The following is a 16,368-nucleotide window of genomic DNA, read 5'->3' as shown; positions in this document are numbered from 1 at the left end:
AGGGGTTAGCACGCGTAGTCCCCGCCCCTCCGGTCTAAGCCCGCCGGAGGGCGGGCTCGGGCGGGGCTCCTGGAGGCGATGGGCGGGGATATCAGCATAGGCCCCGCCCGTCACTCGGCCCCGCCCCTCGGCACCGTCCCGCCGCCGTCAGGACAGCGGGGTGTGGCTTCGGGGGCGAGGTGGGCGGGGCAGTCTGCCCTGGTCCCGCCCCTCGGCCTCGCCCGGCCCGCGACACTGGGGCCGGAAAGGGGCGTGGCTTAATCAGGGGGAGGGGCGGGACGAGCCGCTCTTGGCCCCGCCCCTCGGGTGTAACTCCGCCCATCGGCCCCACCCGGTGTGACGCAGCTCCGCGCGCTTACGTGCGTGCGTACGTGCGCGCGTACGTGCGTGCGCGGCCCCGCGGGCTGGCAGGACCCGGATCGGCGGCGGCGGCGGGAGCTGGAGCGGGGCCCGGGGGCCCACGGCCGCCATCACGGATTTCCTGTGGGACAAGCGCACCGGGCTGGCTGCGAGGACGGTGCGGCGCGGCGCGGGGCGGGATGGGGTGGGTAGGCCTCGGCCGGTGCGGGCGGCACGGGGCGGGCTCGGCCTGTTGGTCCCGGCGGGGCCGCGGTGGGAATCGGCGGCCTGGGTGTACCCGCGGGGGCGGCGGGGCTGGATGGCCCGGGGGGACCCGGTCGGGGCCTCCCCACCGAGGCCGCCTCGCCCGAGGCCCATCTCTCCCGGTGTCCCGGTGCTTCCGGCCCTGCACGGCGGAGGCCCCGCCCGGCGCGGCCGCCATCACCGTCCCCAGACCGGTTCCAGCCCCGCTGCGGAACGCCCCAGTGCTCGTTCCACAGAGACGGGGCTTGGCGGGCCGCCAGCGCCGCCTTCGCGCTGCCTTCAATCCGCGTCTGGAAACGGCGAGGCTCGGGGGGAAGCCAGGGCAAAGCCCCTCGTGCAGGGCGTACCGAGCCCGTGCCTCCGGATCACCCCAGCGCCGGGGCCGGTTCGGCCTGTCCGAGCCCTGCCGGTGATGTCAGCGCAGGGCGGGGACGGGGACGCAGCCAGGGGCATTTTGGATGGGAAAATTGCCGCGGGAGCCCTTTGGGAAAAGGGAGCTCCGGCTTCGGTTCCGGCCCTGGCACAGATTGCCCAAAGAAGCTGTGGCTACCCCATCCCTGGCGTGTTTAAAGCCATGTTGGACGGGTCTTGGAGCGACCTGGGTTAGTGGAAAGTGTCTCTGCACATGGCAGGGAGTGGAACTGAGTGAGCTTTAAGGTCCTTCCCAGCTGTTAACGTTTTTTGGTTTGTGCTTGGAACCAAAATCTGTGTGGGGAATGTTGGAGAGCACGGTCTGGCAGGGTCTGAGGGGCTGCACCCGCTGTGCCATCTCACCTCTGGGTCTCCTTGGCTCCAGCCTCTCAGGTTCCCCCAGAGGGGCAGAGCTGAGGGTCTGCAGGGCTCTGTCAGAGTCCATTGGGAAGTGAAGGTTTCCTCCCATGGACAGAGGGGCGTGTGTCACAGATCTCCTGAGTTGGAAGGGGTTCACAGGCATCAGCAAGTCCTGCTTCTGGCCTTGCCCAGGACACCCCAGAAATCCCTGGGACACCACGTGCATCCCTGGGAGCATTGTCCAAACGCTCCTGGAGCTCTGGCAGCCTTGGGGCCAGGACCATTCCCTGGGGAGCCTGGGCAGTGCCCAGCACCCCCTGGGGGAAGAACCTTTCCCTGATATCCAACCTGAACCTCCCCTGACACAGCTCCAGCCATTCCCTCAGGTGCTGTCACACAGAGCATAGGTTAGAGCTGACCCTTCTGAGGAAGCTGCAGCCCCGTGAGATCTCCCCACTCAGTCCCAGCTGAACAAACCAAATACCCCCAAGCTGCTCCTCGTGTGGCCTTCCCAGACCCTTCCCCCACCCTTGTGTCCAAGTGTAGATGTCACTTGGCAGTAAACTTGGGGCATCTCTTGAGGAGTTGCTCTCTGGGCATCCATTACTGGTGCACAGGGACTCTGGTGACATCCAGAGCTTCACCTCACCTTCCCTCAGTTCTCCTTGGTGCTGCTTCCCTCCTTCCCAGGCAGCTTAAAGAGAGAAGGTGCAAAAGCTGTTTCTGCAGCTGTGGATAGTAGAGATGGGTGTGAAGAAGGGATATGAAAGAGAACCACAGGACAAGTGTTGTCATCGTGTCCTGTGGAGCTCTGGGATCTCTCAGAGGTCCCTCCCCTCTCTCTCAGATCCTCTGGCACAGTCACACAGGCTGCTGGTGGCCTCCCTGCTCTGCGCCACTTCCTGTCCCATGCAGCTGTTAGTGTGGTCCCTGCTGTCCCCCTGTGTGTCTCACAGGGTCCCTGCCATCCCCACAGTGGCTCACAGGGTCTCTGCTGTCCCCCTGTGTGTCTCACAGGGTCCCTGCTGTCCCCACAGTGGCTCACAGGGTCCCTGCTGTCCCCGCAGTGGCTCACAGGGTCCCTGCTGCCCCATGGGTGGCTCACAGGGTCCCTGCTGCCCCATGGGTGGCTCACAGGGTCCCTGCTGTCCCATGGTGTCTCACAGGGTCCCTGCTGTCCCCACAGTGGCTCACAGGGTCCCTGCTGTGCCCACAGTGGCTCACAGGGTCCCTGCTGTCCCATGGGTGGCTCACAGGGTCCCTGCTGTCCCATGGGTGGCTCACAGGGTCACTGCTGTCCCATGGTGGCTCACAGGGTCCTCGCCGTCCCTGCAGCAGCTCACAGGGTCCCCGCCGTCCCTTCAGTGGCTCACAGGGTCCCTACTGTCCCATGGGTGACTCACAGGGTCCCTGCTGTCCCCGCAGTGGCTCACAGGGTCCCTGCTGTCCCATGGGTGGCTCACAGGGTCCCTGCTGTCCTCGCAGCAGCTCACAGGGTCCCCGCTGTCCCATGGGTGGCTCACAGGGTCCCCACGGTGGCCCATGGGTGACTCACAGGGTCCCTGCCATCCCCACGGTGGCTCACAGGGTCCCTGCTGTCCCCCCAGATGCCGCACTCCCGAAGGTACCGCTCGTCGGAGCGCAGCAGCCGCGGCAGTTACCACGAGCGCTACCGGAGCCGCAAGCACAAGCGGCGGCGGACGCGGTCCCGGTCCAGCAGCAGCGAGCGGGACCGGCGGCACCGGCGGGAGGACAGCTACCACGTCCGATCCCGGAGGTGAGCGGGGCTCACACCTGCCTTGTGCACAGTCACAGAGGTGTTGGCACAGGGACATGTCCAGGTGGGTGGGGGATGTCTCCAGAGAGAGGTCTCATGTTCCAGCTGTTCCCAGCTGTTCCAGGGCTCTGCCACACTCCATGGGAGGAACTTCTGCCTTATGTTGAGGTAGAGTGTGGTTCTAGTTTGTGTGTTTTAGTTTATGGCCATTACTCTCCATGCTGTCACTGGATACCACTGGGAAGAGTCTGGCGCCATCCTGACATCTGCCTTGGAGATAGTAATGTGCAGTAATGAGATTTCCTCTCATTCTTCAGACTAAAGAGGCCCATCTCCCACAGTCTCTGCTCATTAAGAGAGATGCTCCAGTCCCTTAATCATGGCCTAGTCATCCATACTCACCAGGTTCCATGTGACCTGGGCCTGCTCAAAGTGACAGCCTGGGCAGTGCTTGTCACCAAACCTTCTCCCTCCCCTCTTAGGGAAACTTCCCTGTCTGACCACCCAGGAGCCCCTCTGGCAGTGCCACTCCACAGCCTGAGCTGGGACTGAGGCCCCTTTGCAGCAGTGGCTTCAGTGACCCAGTGGTTGCTCTGTTTGACTCCCAAACTCCCAGTTAGACCAGTTTCCTTACTGACTCAGCCCTTACTTCTCACAGCAGAGTCTCAGAGGTCTCACTCATTAAAAATAGTTTAACCTTGGTCCAATAACAAAGTAACAGCTCTAGCTGGTGCCTGTAAGGAGGGTTCCTGGACAAGGGACCTGCTGAGGTCCCTTCACAGTGTCAGAACAGAAAGATCTGGGGTCCTCAGCTCCAAGCATCCCTCAGTGTCCCTCATCTGGCTGGGACACAGGTCCATGTCCCCATTGTTATGCAAAGGGTTGGCAGTTCATGGCTTCTTGCCTTGGGCTCCCACCCCTCAGCTACCACTGCCTGTGGAGCTGCCAGCATTGAGTGTACCCCCTCTACTGTGCTTCTGTGAGACACCTGGAACACTGCAAAGTTTTGGTGTTCCCAATGCAAAAAGGACATGGAACTGTTGGAATGGGTCTGGAGGAGGCTGGGAAGTTGTTAAGAGGACTGGAACACCTTCCCTGTGGAGACAGGCTGAGAGAATTGGGGTTAGGAGAGTTTTTCAGCCTGGGAAAGAGAAGGTTGTGTGAAGACCTCACAGCACCTACCAGTGTTTAAAGAGGATAAAGGAAGCTGGAGAGGGACCCTCCATGAGGAACTGTAGGATAGGAGAAGGAGTAATGGGTACAAAGTGAAAGAGAGAGAATGTAAACTAGACAGTAGGAAGGAAATCTTCCCTGTGAGGGTGGTGAGGATGGCACCCAGGTTGGATGTGGATGCCCCAACCCTGTCAGTGTTCAAGGCCAGGTTGGATGAGATGATCTGATCTAGTGAGAGGTGATGATGACCTCCAAGTCCATTCCAAACCCTCAACATTCTCCACATCCCCCCGCCCAGCTACGACGACCACTCTGCAGACCGGAGGGCCTACGACCGGCGTTACTGTGACAGCTACCGGCGCAACGACTACAGCCGCGAGCGGGGCGACGCCTACTACGAGCCTGAGTACCGACATTCCTACGAGTACCGGCGCTCCCGGGACCGCGAGGGCAGCTACCGCAGCTGCAAAAGCAGCCGGCGTAAGCACAGGCGGAGGCGGCGCCGCAGCCGGTCCTTTAGCCGCTCCTCATCGGTGAGTATCCTGCCGTGCCGCGCCTGCCCTGTAACCTTTCTCTCCCAGGTGCTGAGCTGGGTAAGTAGAAATCTTCACTTTCTAACGCTCTCGGACTCGGCTTGAACTGTGTGGTAGAGAAGTTTTGGTGCAGAGCGTTCCCTTTGCGCCGTGGCCGGCGCTGTCCTGTGCCGGCTGGGCATGGGTGGATCAGACCCTCTCAGTGTTGTCTGCTCAGGTGGGAGGACAGGAGTGCCCCGCAAGACTGGCGGGTCCCCAGGGTGGTGCTGCATCTCCTCCTGCTCAGTGATGCTCGTGGAGCGCTGTGTAGGAGCCCCAGCCAGGCAGGATTTGTGTAAGGCTCCAACAGCCGGCGCTCAGCTGGTCCCAGTCCCACAGAGCCTGTGACAGGTGACTGCCCCTGTGGTCCCTGTTTTGGGCTGTGGCAGGGAGCCCCTGGCTCTGAGGATGAGAACCTGCTCCAGAGCAGGATCCTCCTGGGTGGGCCCAGCTGATGTGGTGTGTCATGCAAGGGGCTTTGCAGAGGAGCAGAGCTTTTGGACCACTCAGCTCAGGTGGAGGCAGAACCATCCCAGGCTCTTCCCAGCAGCATCCCTGGCTTTCTCTTCTTGTCTGTTCTACTGTTGACCTTCCACTTTTGTTAGACCCCAGACACGTTCTCTGCTCTGTGTGTGGAGCTCTCAGTGTTGTCTGGTCTGTTCTGGCTCTGTGTCCAGGGAGGGAACTGGGGGCTGGATTTGGGTCCCAGGTCTGCTGGCCGGTTGCTCCCAGGTATGGGGATACTTAGCTGAGGAACCAAAGGCAGGAATTTTCTCTTCTCTGGCATAAACCTCTTATCTGCCTCATCCCAGGCTGTCCCTGTTCCCTGTTAGGTTCTGCTTCTCTTCTGGAAGTTAGTCCTTCCAGGATCAGCTTCTTTGGGGGAGGGTCTAGGAGGAAGTGTCCATCTTTCCCCAGGCAGTCACTGCAAACCTTTGATTTTGGATGGATCGTTGTATCTAGAGCTGCTTTTCTGAGATCTCAGAATTCATCTTTCCCTGAGTGTCAGGGCTGGGGAAGCTGTGTGGGCAGTTATTGCAGTGGGATGGGGGTGCCTGTGGGGGCAGCCTGGGCTTGTGCAGGACCTCCTGGCACCTGCCTCCTGCTGCCCTTGCTCTGCAGTGGCCGTGGGGCTACTGGGAGCCCCTCCCTGTGGCCTCTGGCCCTCGGCATGCTCAGGCAGTCCCCAGGACCCGAAGGCCGGTGCTGTTCCTCTCTGAGCCCCCGTGGGAGCGAGAGCAGCTGGCCCCTTCCATGCCCCTCAGCTCCCTCACTCTGACAGCTCTGCTGTCACACTGGTTTGGGTTGGGGCTGTTTGTAGGTTCTTTTTTTTCTTATTTTTTTCTTTATTTTTTCTTTTTTCTTTATTTTTTCTTTTTTTTTAATTTTTTTTTTGCTACAACGAAAAGCAAACTGTTTTTTTCTTTTCTGAGCTAGTGTGTTGTATCTTGACATGTTCCCTTGCAATATCCCTATCGTTATATATTCCTCTGTGCCGTATGAATTGGCTGGGAATCTCCTCCTGCAACCCCTCCTCAAACAACCATGTGAATTTCCAAACCAACCAATGCGTGACGCTGGCTGCTGCGCTGGTTTGAAAATCTGATTGGTGAATGATGAATTCCCTGTCTGCCTGGGCCAGCAGCGGAGTCGACAGAGCAGCAGAAGGGCCAAGAGTGTGGAGGACGACGACGAGGGGCATCTGATCTATCGCGTCGGCGACTGGCTACAAGAAAGATGTACAGCCAAATCGTAACATAATTTAGCTCTCTAGTTAAGCTCCCATCGCAGTCGCAGATCTGTCTTATCTTTCTGTTTCATTTTATTTTCATTGTTTATTAAAGAGAAACCCTCTCCTTTCCTTCCCCTTTTGTTAAAGCTACGTTTATATTGTGTATTGTTACTGAAGTGGCAGGGAATTAGGGCAGCTGCCTTGTGCAGCCGGTGTCAGCCTTCCGCTGCTCCGGTCTCTCCAGCTGTGTGCAGGTTAGGTGTTGCAATGCATTCTCCTCTGCCCTGTGTATCGCTTCAGCCAGGTCCTGCTCCCTCTCTCAGCTCCTTCTCTCTCCTTCTCTCCCTCCCAGATGAGATTATCAGCACCTTGGGGGAAGGCACGTTTGGCAGAGTGGTGCAGTGCATGGATCACCGGAGGTATGTGGGAAAAGGAGGGATCCCTTCGGGCATAATGTGGGGGTTGAAAATCAATCTCTTGGTTTCCGGTATCTGCTATCCTCTTTGTGTTGCCCATCTGCTGAGGGAAGCTTCTGCCCTGTTTTGTTGAGAGGGAAAGGGCACAGCTTTGGTGGACACCCCTTAATAATAACCTGCTTGAGCAAAGGTGGGGAGGCTGGTCAGAAGGTCCCTTTCACAGGGCACAGCCCCTCTTACCTGCTCAGGGCTCACCTTGTGCTTTCTGCCTGTTTTTCCCACAGGGGTGGTGCCCGTGTTGCTCTGAAAATCATTAAAAACGTGGAGAAGTACAAAGAGGCTGCTCGACTGGAAATCAACGTGCTGGAGAAAATCAACGAGAAGGATCCTGAGAACACAAAGTGAGTGTGCTCTTGGTGTTGAGCAGAAAGGGCAGTTTCAGGGCTGGAGTGCATGAGGTGCTTGGTGTTGTGTGGTTGAATGTGATCCTAGACAATTTTGGAGGCATCTTGGCTTGCTGTGGGATACAGAGTGAGCAGGGAAGGGAGGAGCTTGGCTCAGGGGTGTCACAGCTGAGTGGTGCCTGCAGAGCTGCTCCCAACTGGAATGTTTCTGTCAGTCTCTGTGTCAGGATGTTTGACTGGTTCGACTACCACGGCCACATGTGCATCTCCTTTGAGCTGCTGGGGCTCAGCACCTTCGATTTCCTGAAGGATAACAACTACCTGCCTTACCCCATCCACCAAGTACGGCACATGGCCTTCCAGGTGTGCCAGGCTGTGAAGTGTAAGTGTTCCCTGCTGCTCTCCCCCTGCTCTAGGCTCACCTTGGGAGCTGAGTGGGTTGCACTTCTGCAACTGGTGGCCCAGAGCAACAAGTTTGTGTTGTGGTTCTGAGCCTGAGCCTTCCTGCCCCTCTGGGAATGAATCAGCTTCATTTTCTGATGCTTGTGGGCTGGCAGTAGCTCAGAGCACTCCAGCATCCACCTCCCTGCACCTTCTGGCAATCAATACAATAAATCTTTGTGCTTCTGCTAAAGCATTGTGGCCTGGGCTTTGCCTGGCTGTTCACACCCAGGTTCAAATGTGGGTTAAACTGGTGCCAGTATGAGCAAACTAAACCAGTGATGGCTTTTTGGGGGATGCAGCCTTATGCTGCTTCTGTCCTCTCACCCTGACTCTTCTTTGCTCCCTCAGTTCTGCATGACAATAAACTCACCCACACTGACCTCAAGCCAGAGAACATCCTCTTTGTGAACTCTGACTACGAGCTCTCCTACAACCTGGAAAAGGTAACAAACACACTGCCTCAGGTTGGGTCTCCTCTGGGATTCTGGGTGTTCCTGACCCTGCCAGAGGAGTCAGACACAGCCCCAGGGGATATGAACTCCACGCAGTCCTTCAGGGCTTTTCATGATCTGGTGGTGGGAACTTGTTTGGGAAAGCCAAAGCTTTCCCCTCCTGTGGTGCCCTCAGCTGTTTAAGGAAGGGGCTGGAGCTCCCAGGTGATGGATCCTGTTCAATTCCCATAAGATGAAGTTTAATGAGTCCAAGTATTCAATTCCAATAAGATGAAGTTTAATGAGTCCAAGTGTTGAGTTCTGCATTTTGGCCTCTGCAGTGTTATAGGCTGGGGGCAGTGTGGCTGGACAGTGCCCAGGCAGAAAGGGACCTGGGGGTGCTGGTTAACAGCAGGTTGAACATGAGCCAGCAGTGTGTCCTGGTGGCCAAAAGGCCAATGGCCCCTGGCCTGGAGCAGGAATGGTGTGGCCAGCAGGAGCAGGGAGGTCATTCTTCCCCTCTGCTCAGCACTGGTGAGGCCACACCTTGAGTGCCGTGTCCAGTTCTGGTCCCTCAGTTTAGGGAGGATGTTGAGACACTTGAGCATGTCCAGAGGAGAGCAAGGTGGTGAGGGGCTTGGAACACAAACCCTGTGAGGAACGGGTGGGGGAGCTGAGGTTGTTCAGCCTGGAGAAAAGGAGACTCAGGGGTGACCTTGTCACTCTCTACAGCTCCCTGAAAGGTGCCTGTAGTGAGGGTTGGTCTCTTTGTCCAGGCAACACTGACAGAACCAGAGGACACAGTCTCAAGCTGTGCCAGGGGAGATACAGGTTGGACACTAGGAAAAAGTTTTTCATGGAGAGAGTGATAAAGTACTGGAATGCTCTGCCCAGGGAGGTGGTGGAGTCACCATCCCTGGATGTGTTTAAAAAAAGACTGGATGTGGCACTTGGTGCTGTGGTCTAGTTGAGGTGTTAGGGTATGGGCTGGACTTGATCTTGAAGGTCTCTTCCAACGCAGTCATTGTGTGAATTGTGTGGATTCTCCCCCACGCAGAAGCGGGACGAGCGGAGCGTGAAGAGCACGGCCATCAGGGTGGTGGACTTCGGCAGCGCCACGTTTGACCACGAGCATCACAGCACCATTGTCTCCACCAGGCACTACAGAGCCCCTGAAGTCATCCTGGGTAGGTGCCACTGGGTCAGGGCAGGTGTGCCCCTTGAGGTCACTGGGTGCTGCCCCCTGGGCTGGGGAGTGTTTGGCTTCCAGATCATTCAGGAGCTTTCTGGGTTTGCCCTGGGAGATGGGAAGTGTTTTATTTAACAGCTCTGCAGTGCTGTTTACTGGGAGGCTGTGGTTACAGCTCTGTCATTATTCTGGGTTTGTTCCACCTGGAGAAAAGGAGGTTCAGGAGGGACCTCTCCACAACTTCCTGCTGTGAGGGGTCAGACTCTGCTCCCAGGGAGCAAGGGGCAGGACAGGAAGAAATGGCCTCAAGTTGTGCCAGGGCTGGACATCAGGAGGAATTTCTTCCTGGAAAGGGCGGTCAAGCATTGAAAGAGGCTGCCCAAGGAAGTCTGGAGTCCCCATTCCTGGAAGTGTCCAAGGAATGGCTTGATGTGGCACTCAGTGTCCTGGACTGGGTGACAAGGTGGGGATTGGAGTTGGTGATCTTGAAGGTATTTTCCAGCCTTGATGATCCCATGATTGTCAGCTGGTAGTTTGGCATTGCTGCCAGCTGGACAGTATATTGCCAGCAGAGCACCAGGCTGGAATAAGATGTGTTTCTTCAGTTATTTATTTTTAAAAGAAAGAGGGATTTGGGCTCTTGGATTGTAACTGGGTCATTTATTTATTTAAACAACATTGTTTTTCAGAGCTTGGCTGGAGCCAGCCCTGTGATGTGTGGAGTATTGGCTGCATCATCTTTGAGTATTATGTGGGTTTCACCCTTTTCCAGGTGAGAACTGTGTTCTGTGGGTACTTCCCAACTGGTGAGAGGATGCTGGCTGCTTCCCAGCACAGCCCCAGGACTGATGGGGGTCCCTCCATCACTGCAGTTGTGTAGGGACACCTGAAGTGTTTGCCAGGAAGGGGTTTGGGTGGGGGGAATACCCAGGGCTGGAAGCAGAACCACTGGAATCTATTCCATGCCTTTCCCTTTACACTTCTCTCTCCCAGACACATGACAACCGGGAGCACCTGGCCATGATGGAGAGAATCTTGGGGCCAATTCCTTCTCGGATGGTCCGGAAGACAAGGTGAGCAAGGCCAGCTGGGCACTGCAGGTGCCAGCCCTCCTGCTCCATGGGCTGGGGTTCTCTTTGGGGAGATCCCAACTTGAAACTGCCTGTAATCCACTGGTGTCCCAGTAGGGCTGGCACCTTGCTGCAGGGTGTGTTGTGCTCAGGTGTAACCTGCTCCCACCTGTTACTCTGACAGGAAACAGAAATATTTCTACCACGGCCGCCTGGACTGGGACGAGAACACCTCAGCTGGACGCTATGTCCGGGAGAACTGCAAACCACTGCGGGTAAGGCAGCTTGGCCCCTCCTCACATTCTCCCTCTGGGCAAGCTTGGGCCAGCAGAAGGGTCAGACCAGTGTGGTTGAAGGGAGCCTTGGCTGTCCCAGTAATAGGAAGCTGCAGCAGCCTGAGTTTGAAGTGGAAGACAAGGAGGGCATGGAAAGTTCAGGAAGTGCCTAGGGAAGGGAGGGTGTGTGAAAATCTGTCAGTTCTGGGCTGAGTGATGGTGTGAACAAACCAGCCTTCCCCCAGCTTAGCCTGTGAGCCCAGGGAACATCCCAGGTGCCTCCTTGAGCCTCACCTTCCCCTTCCCCCTGGCAGCGATACCTGACCTCAGAGGCTGAGGACCATCACCGCCTGTTCGACCTCATCGAGAGCATGCTGGAGTACGAGCCATCCAAGCGGGTCACCCTGGCTGAGGCCCTCAAGCACCCCTTCTTTGACATGCTGGGCATGGAGCCCAGCACAAAAATGTGGGACTCGAGCCGGGACATCAGCCGGTGACGCCACAGGTGCCAGCCAGCCCTCGGATTCTAGCCCCCGTGGAGGCCTGTGTGATTTCTATTCAGACACTTGGTGCTTTTTTTTTTTATACATGAGATGAACTTCCTGGACACGTTTGTAAAGCTGTTAATATGTGAGATACTGTAAATAGCCCAGATTCTCTGTCGGCCTTGGAGCACCATGGGCCTGACCTGCTGTCGCTGCTGCCGTTCTCGTGAGGTGAGGGGGCTCGTGTGTCCGTGCTGTAAATACCTCTCGTCACGTGTTGCTTTGTCTCCTGTTCCTGCCCTCCTCGGTGTAAATACTCCAGGACTCGCAGCTCTCTGTAGCTTATCTGTTTCCTTGTAAGTTATGGAACTGGTGGGACTGCATGGGAATTATTTTTTGGATCAATGTCATAGCCCATCCCCACACCAGAGTTTTATAAGAATTTTGTACAGTCTTTGTGAAAAATAAATATGAAGTGAATAAAGCACCTGGTCTGGGTTTGGCCTGACAGCAGCTGATCCTGGGGCTGTTCTGCTGTGCTCTGTGGGGGGAAGGAGAGGGATGAAAGAAACTTTGTGGTCCAGCTCTGTTCACCTGCACCATTCCTCCCAAGCCTACACTGAGTAGGAGCTGCTTTTGGCCATCAGGGCTGCAGCTGGACTCGAGTAGATGGTGGTGTGGGGAACAGAAAAGCAGGGACCGACCCTTTCTTCATGCCCTGGGCTTAGTGTTGGGGTGGGAGGCAGAGAAAGGACAGCAGGGCCCTTTGACAGCTCTTCTCTTACCTGAAGAAACCTCTCAGCCTCAGTTAGGGGAGAGCACTGGCTGCTGGTGGCGGCTGTTGGAAAAGGGGCTGGCAGGAGCCCACATCAGGCTGTCCTACATCCACCCCAGGGCTGTCTGTGTCTTTTTGGCTCTTCCCAGCTCTGTGAGGAGGCTGGGCTCCCTGAGCATTGTTGGGGCTGTGTCACAGCTGATGGCAGGAGGCAGAGTCTCACTGGGGTGCTCTGCTTAACCCTGTGCTGTGGCACCATCAGGCTGGGCCAGGCTGCCACCAGGCAGAGGGGAAAGGAAACGTCTGGTTTCACCTGGAGTGTGTGTGGGGAGCCTCAGGAAGGGATACTGAGGCTTGTGATCCCAATTTACTGAGCTTGGGCTGGGAGCCCTCACCTGCCTCCCTAAGGCAGCAGGGACAGATCCTGTCCCACTGTCCGTGTTCCCAGTACTGCATCGAGGCTGGAGGAGAACTAAATTGAGTCATACTTGCAGTCTGTCAGACTTCAAGAAAATAACAAACTCATTCTGGTGTCCAAACCCCAAATCCACAGCTCCTACCCCTGCCAGGAGCAGCGTCAGGTTTGGGCTGAGGTGGGAGCTCACCTGTGGGATTCCTGTGTCACGCTCAACCTTTTCAGAGGCTAAAGAGTATTTTCAGCAGTCTGCTGAGCTCTGGGAGCTAGGAGGGGACAGAGCAGGCACGGGTGCGTGTCCTGCCCCCCGCATGCTGAGGAATTCGTGTTCGGGAGGGGGTCAGCGTGCAGCCCACGGGCAGCTGGAGGGGATGGATTTGGAGATTCCTATAAATAACTCGTCCAGGAGACACAAGAGAAATTCCCCAAATGCTCGTCGCCAGGCGAGTCCCTCGCTGGCTGTCGGGCCGGGTCGGTGACAGCTGCTGGAGTGGCCCCTGCGACCTCTTGGGTAACGCCTGGGGCTGTCCGAACGGCACCGGAGCCTCCGGTAAAAGCAGAGAGGCAGGCCGGGGTGGGAGGCAGGGTCTCGGGGGACACGCAGGAGGGGCTGCTGTCCCGGCTGGGCCGGGATCCGGAACCGGGGACGATGGGTACCGGGGTGAGGGGGGAGGGGGAGATGGGCGCGCCGCACGTGACCCCGGGACACGTGGCCGCGTCACGTGCGCGCCCCACCCGGCGCGGCCCCTGCGCGTGCGCAGCGGCCCCCTGCGGCGGGGGCTCCCCGATGACGTCACGGCACAACGGGACCAATCAGCGGCGGGCAGGGGCGGGGCCTGGTGGTGGCGGCGACGCCGGTCCCGCGGCTCCAGCGCGCTCCCGGTCCCGGTCCGGCCATGGCCCAGCGCGGCGGCCCCGCGGTGCTCCCGGACAACCCCTTCCAGGATCCCGCGGCGCTGCAGGCCCGGCCCGGCGCCGTGCTGGATGGCTACAACCCCTTCGAGAGCGACGCGGTGAGCGGCGGGGCCTGCCCGGAGAGCGGGGCCTGCCCGTGCACCGGAGCCCTCCCCGCTGCCGGCGCAGTCTCACCTCTCTCCTCTTCCCCTGCAGCCACCGCCGCCGTTCCAGACCCCTTCGGTAGCGCCGCCGCCCCCGGTACAGGCGGCCGCGCAGCCCCCGCGGAAGGCGAGTCCCACCGAGCCCCGTAACTACGGCTCCTACGGTTCGCAGGTACGGGGGGAGGCGCCGCCAGGCCCGGTGGGTTGGGGGGACACGGGCACCGGCGGGAGCCCAGGGTTTGTGTCCTCCCCCCGCAGCAGGCCTCGGCCGCCGCCGCCACGGCGGAGCTGCTGAAGCGGCAGGAGGAGCTCAACCGGAAAGCGGAGGAGCTGGACCGGCGGGAGCGGGAGCTGCAGAACGCGGCCCTCGGCGGTTCCCAGAGTGAGTGGCTGCGGGGCTGGGGAGGGACGGGAACCCCTCGGAGCCCTCCTCGCTCCTCCTCACCCCCTTCTGTCCGCAGCGAGGCTCAACAACTGGCCCCCGCTGCCGTCCTTCTGCCCGGTGAAGCCCTGCTTCTACCAGGACATCCCCGTGGAGATCCCTGCTGACTTCCAGAAGACAGTCACGACCATGTACTACCTCTGGATGGGTGAGTCTCCAGGGAAACCTCGGGGCAGGCCCTGCGAGGAGGTGGAAGAATGAATGTCCTGTGCTGCTGCTCTGGGGAAATTGGGATGAACAGGTGGTCGTGGGGCTTGGGGGAGCCTGGCTCAGGCTCCTGAGCACTGTCCTCTCCCTCAGCCAGCACCATTGCTCTCTTCCTGAACTTCCTGTCCTCGCTCGCCTGGTTCTGCGTGGACCCCTCGTCTGGTTCTGGGTTCGGCCTCTCCATCCTCTGGGCTCTGCTCTACACGCCCTGTTCCTTCGTCTGCTGGTATCGGCCCATGTACAAAGCTTTCAGGTGTGTCCCTGAGCTGTGTGCCCCTGCTCCAGCTCCTGGGGGCCTCTGGCTCTGCGGGATGTGGGGGTTCCACCCAGAGCTCCCTGTTCCCCCCGTGTCTCCTGCTTTATAGAAGGTTTGAGAGCTTTCTTCTGTGGCCTAACCTCACCCATCTCTTCCTCCCAGGAGCGACAGTTCCTTCAACTTCTTTGTCTTCTTCTTCGTCTTCTTTGCCCAGAACGTGATGTATGTGCTGCAAGCCATTGGCATCCCAAACTGGGGATTCAGGTGCGCTGTGTGCTGACCCTGGAAAGGCAAGAGGGGGGTGGGGAAGAGGGAACCTGGGGGCAACAGCCTCTTGTTTTGCAGTGGCTGGATCCTGAGCCTGATAGCACTGCGGACTAACACAGCCGTGGCTGTGATGATGATCCTGGTGTCCTTGTGCTTCACGGCAGTGGCTGTGTTGGGGATCATTATGCTGAAGAAGGTGGGTTAGGATCAAAGCCTGGGGCTAGAGCCCTCCCTTTGGGGGAGGTTTGGGCCATCACAACTCTGTTTACCAGGGGCCTGGAGCCCCAGCCCTGACCCCCAGCCTGCTCCTGCCCTCCAGATCCACTCCCTGTACCGCCGGACGGGCGCCAGCTTCCAGAAGGCTCAGGAGGAGTTTGCAGCTGGGGTCTTCTCCAACCAGGCCGTGCGCACGGCCGCGGCCAACGCCGCTGCGGGTGCGGCCACCAACGCCTTCCGCGCGCCGTAGCCGTGCGGGTGCCCGGCCCTGCCTCCCTGGCGCACGTGGGCTCTTCCCGAGGAAGAGGAAATCTGAGTTGCACTTTCACTGGATCCCTGTGCGTCTGCATCAGCTGTCAGAGGCTGCCTCATCCCAGCTTGGAAGTGCTGGTGCCTGAATCGTCTGCTGCTCTTAACCCCCTTTCCTCATGGACAGAGGCTGTTCTGGTTTGTGCTGGTCCCCTCCCCTCAGCAGCAGCAGGGTGGGAAGTGCTGCAGCTGAGCCCTGAGCCTGTCATTGCCCTCCCTTCCAGCACCAGCTGCTGGGGGCAGGAGCCTCCTCCAGATGGCTGGAATGCTGCTTCCAGGGACTGGAACGGTCACTTGCCTTCCTTGTGCTCTTCTGTTTCCCCGCCTGGTGATGACACTTGTGTGCCCTGGGGTGTGGAGGGTCCCCTGCCCCCGTGAGCACAGGGGCCCCCATGCTCTGCCAAGAACGTCATCCCCCTCTTCCTCCTTGGGCTTGCTCCAGTGGGATGAGGATGGGACTGGTGCTTTCCCCGGGGTGTCTTGTCCTTTTGTCCTGTCCCTTTCTCCGTCCTCTCCCTCTCTCCAGGCCCAGGGATGAGGAGAGCAGGGCAGGGACAGGCAGAGCTCAGGCAGCTGCTGCCTGTGGGGATCCTGCCTTTAGCCCATGTGGACCCCAAAGCCAGGCTGGGTGCTGAGGAGCAGCCCCAGCGTTTACATGGCTCCACCTTGCCTCCAGGGAAGGGTGAACAGCTCCTGCAGTGCCCCTCCCCACCCGCTTTGAGGACTGTGACCCCCTGCTCCCCCCAGCACCCTTCAGCCAGGCCTTCACCCTCTTTGGGGGCTGAGCCAGTTCCTGTGTGCAGCCCTGCGTGTCCCCCTTACCTGCCCTCTGTCTCCTGTCCTGGGGTCCCAGGTCTCATGCGTTCTGCTTCACTTCATCTCCTCTCAGATGCTCCCGGTTTGTCCCTGCAGCTCCGGGGCTGGTGAGAGGCTTTGTGCCTTCAGCCGTGGGGGCCGGTGCCCTCCCCGTCCCGCTGCGGCGAGGGCTCCTCTGGGGTTCCCCGCCTCCTTCGCTGCTCCCCTTGTGCTGTTCCCCGACCGCCTCCCGGTTTATTTAAGGAATAAATGAAGGTTCACTCTG

The 16,368-nt window shown here is 58.8% G+C and overlaps 1 protein-coding gene and 2 long non-coding RNA genes across 7 annotated transcripts; 1 reads left to right on the top strand and 2 right to left on the bottom strand.

The window, feature by feature from the left end:
• Positions 1-363: 363 nt before the first annotated feature.
• On the top strand, positions 364-16,368 carry LOC117008697 (dual specificity protein kinase CLK2). 4 transcript variants are annotated; one of them, XM_033082701.1, is made up of 20 exons: positions 364-517; positions 2,982-3,151; positions 4,623-4,857; positions 6,539-6,635; positions 6,981-7,047; positions 7,329-7,445; positions 7,664-7,830; positions 8,241-8,335; positions 9,381-9,510; positions 10,202-10,284; positions 10,506-10,585; positions 10,767-10,857; positions 13,477-13,545; positions 13,643-13,762; positions 13,849-13,972; positions 14,052-14,180; positions 14,333-14,492; positions 14,658-14,759; positions 14,841-14,958; positions 15,082-16,368. In XM_033082701.1, exons 2-20 carry the CDS (start codon positions 2,982-2,984, stop codon positions 15,226-15,228), a joined length of 2,301 nt encoding a protein of 766 aa, XP_032938592.1. In that variant the 5' UTR covers positions 364-517; the 3' UTR covers positions 15,229-16,368. The 4 variants fall into 4 exon arrangements, with proteins under 4 accessions (XP_032938592.1, XP_032938591.1, XP_032938590.1 ...); XM_033082700.2 differs by lacking the exons at positions 13,477-13,545; positions 13,643-13,762; positions 13,849-13,972; ... (3 more) ...; positions 14,841-14,958; positions 15,082-16,368 and adding an exon at positions 11,172-11,826 and having other exon boundaries at positions 6,542-6,635; XM_033082699.2 differs by lacking the exons at positions 13,477-13,545; positions 13,643-13,762; positions 13,849-13,972; ... (3 more) ...; positions 14,841-14,958; positions 15,082-16,368 and adding an exon at positions 11,172-11,826.
• On the bottom strand, positions 11,630-13,179 carry LOC117008698. 2 transcript variants are annotated; one of them, XR_004420342.2, is made up of 3 exons: positions 12,513-13,179; positions 11,831-11,883; positions 11,630-11,720 (listed from the first exon to the last, which is right to left on the bottom strand). It is a non-coding gene; the product is annotated as an uncharacterized LOC117008698 (long non-coding RNA). The 2 variants fall into 2 exon arrangements; XR_004420341.2 differs by having other exon boundaries at positions 12,723-13,167.
• Positions 14,128-16,197, bottom strand: LOC117008699. The gene is made up of 3 exons (XR_004420344.1): positions 16,110-16,197; positions 14,636-14,777; positions 14,128-14,211 (listed from the first exon to the last, which is right to left on the bottom strand). It is a non-coding gene; the product is annotated as an uncharacterized LOC117008699 (long non-coding RNA).

Source organism: Catharus ustulatus, chromosome 30 (genome assembly GCF_009819885.2).
Source record: "Catharus ustulatus isolate bCatUst1 chromosome 30, bCatUst1.pri.v2, whole genome shotgun sequence".
Lineage (NCBI taxonomy): Eukaryota > Metazoa > Chordata > Aves > Passeriformes > Turdidae > Catharus > Catharus ustulatus.
The sequence above is the reverse complement of the archived record's forward strand: the minus strand, read 5'-3'. Positions and strand labels throughout refer to the sequence as shown.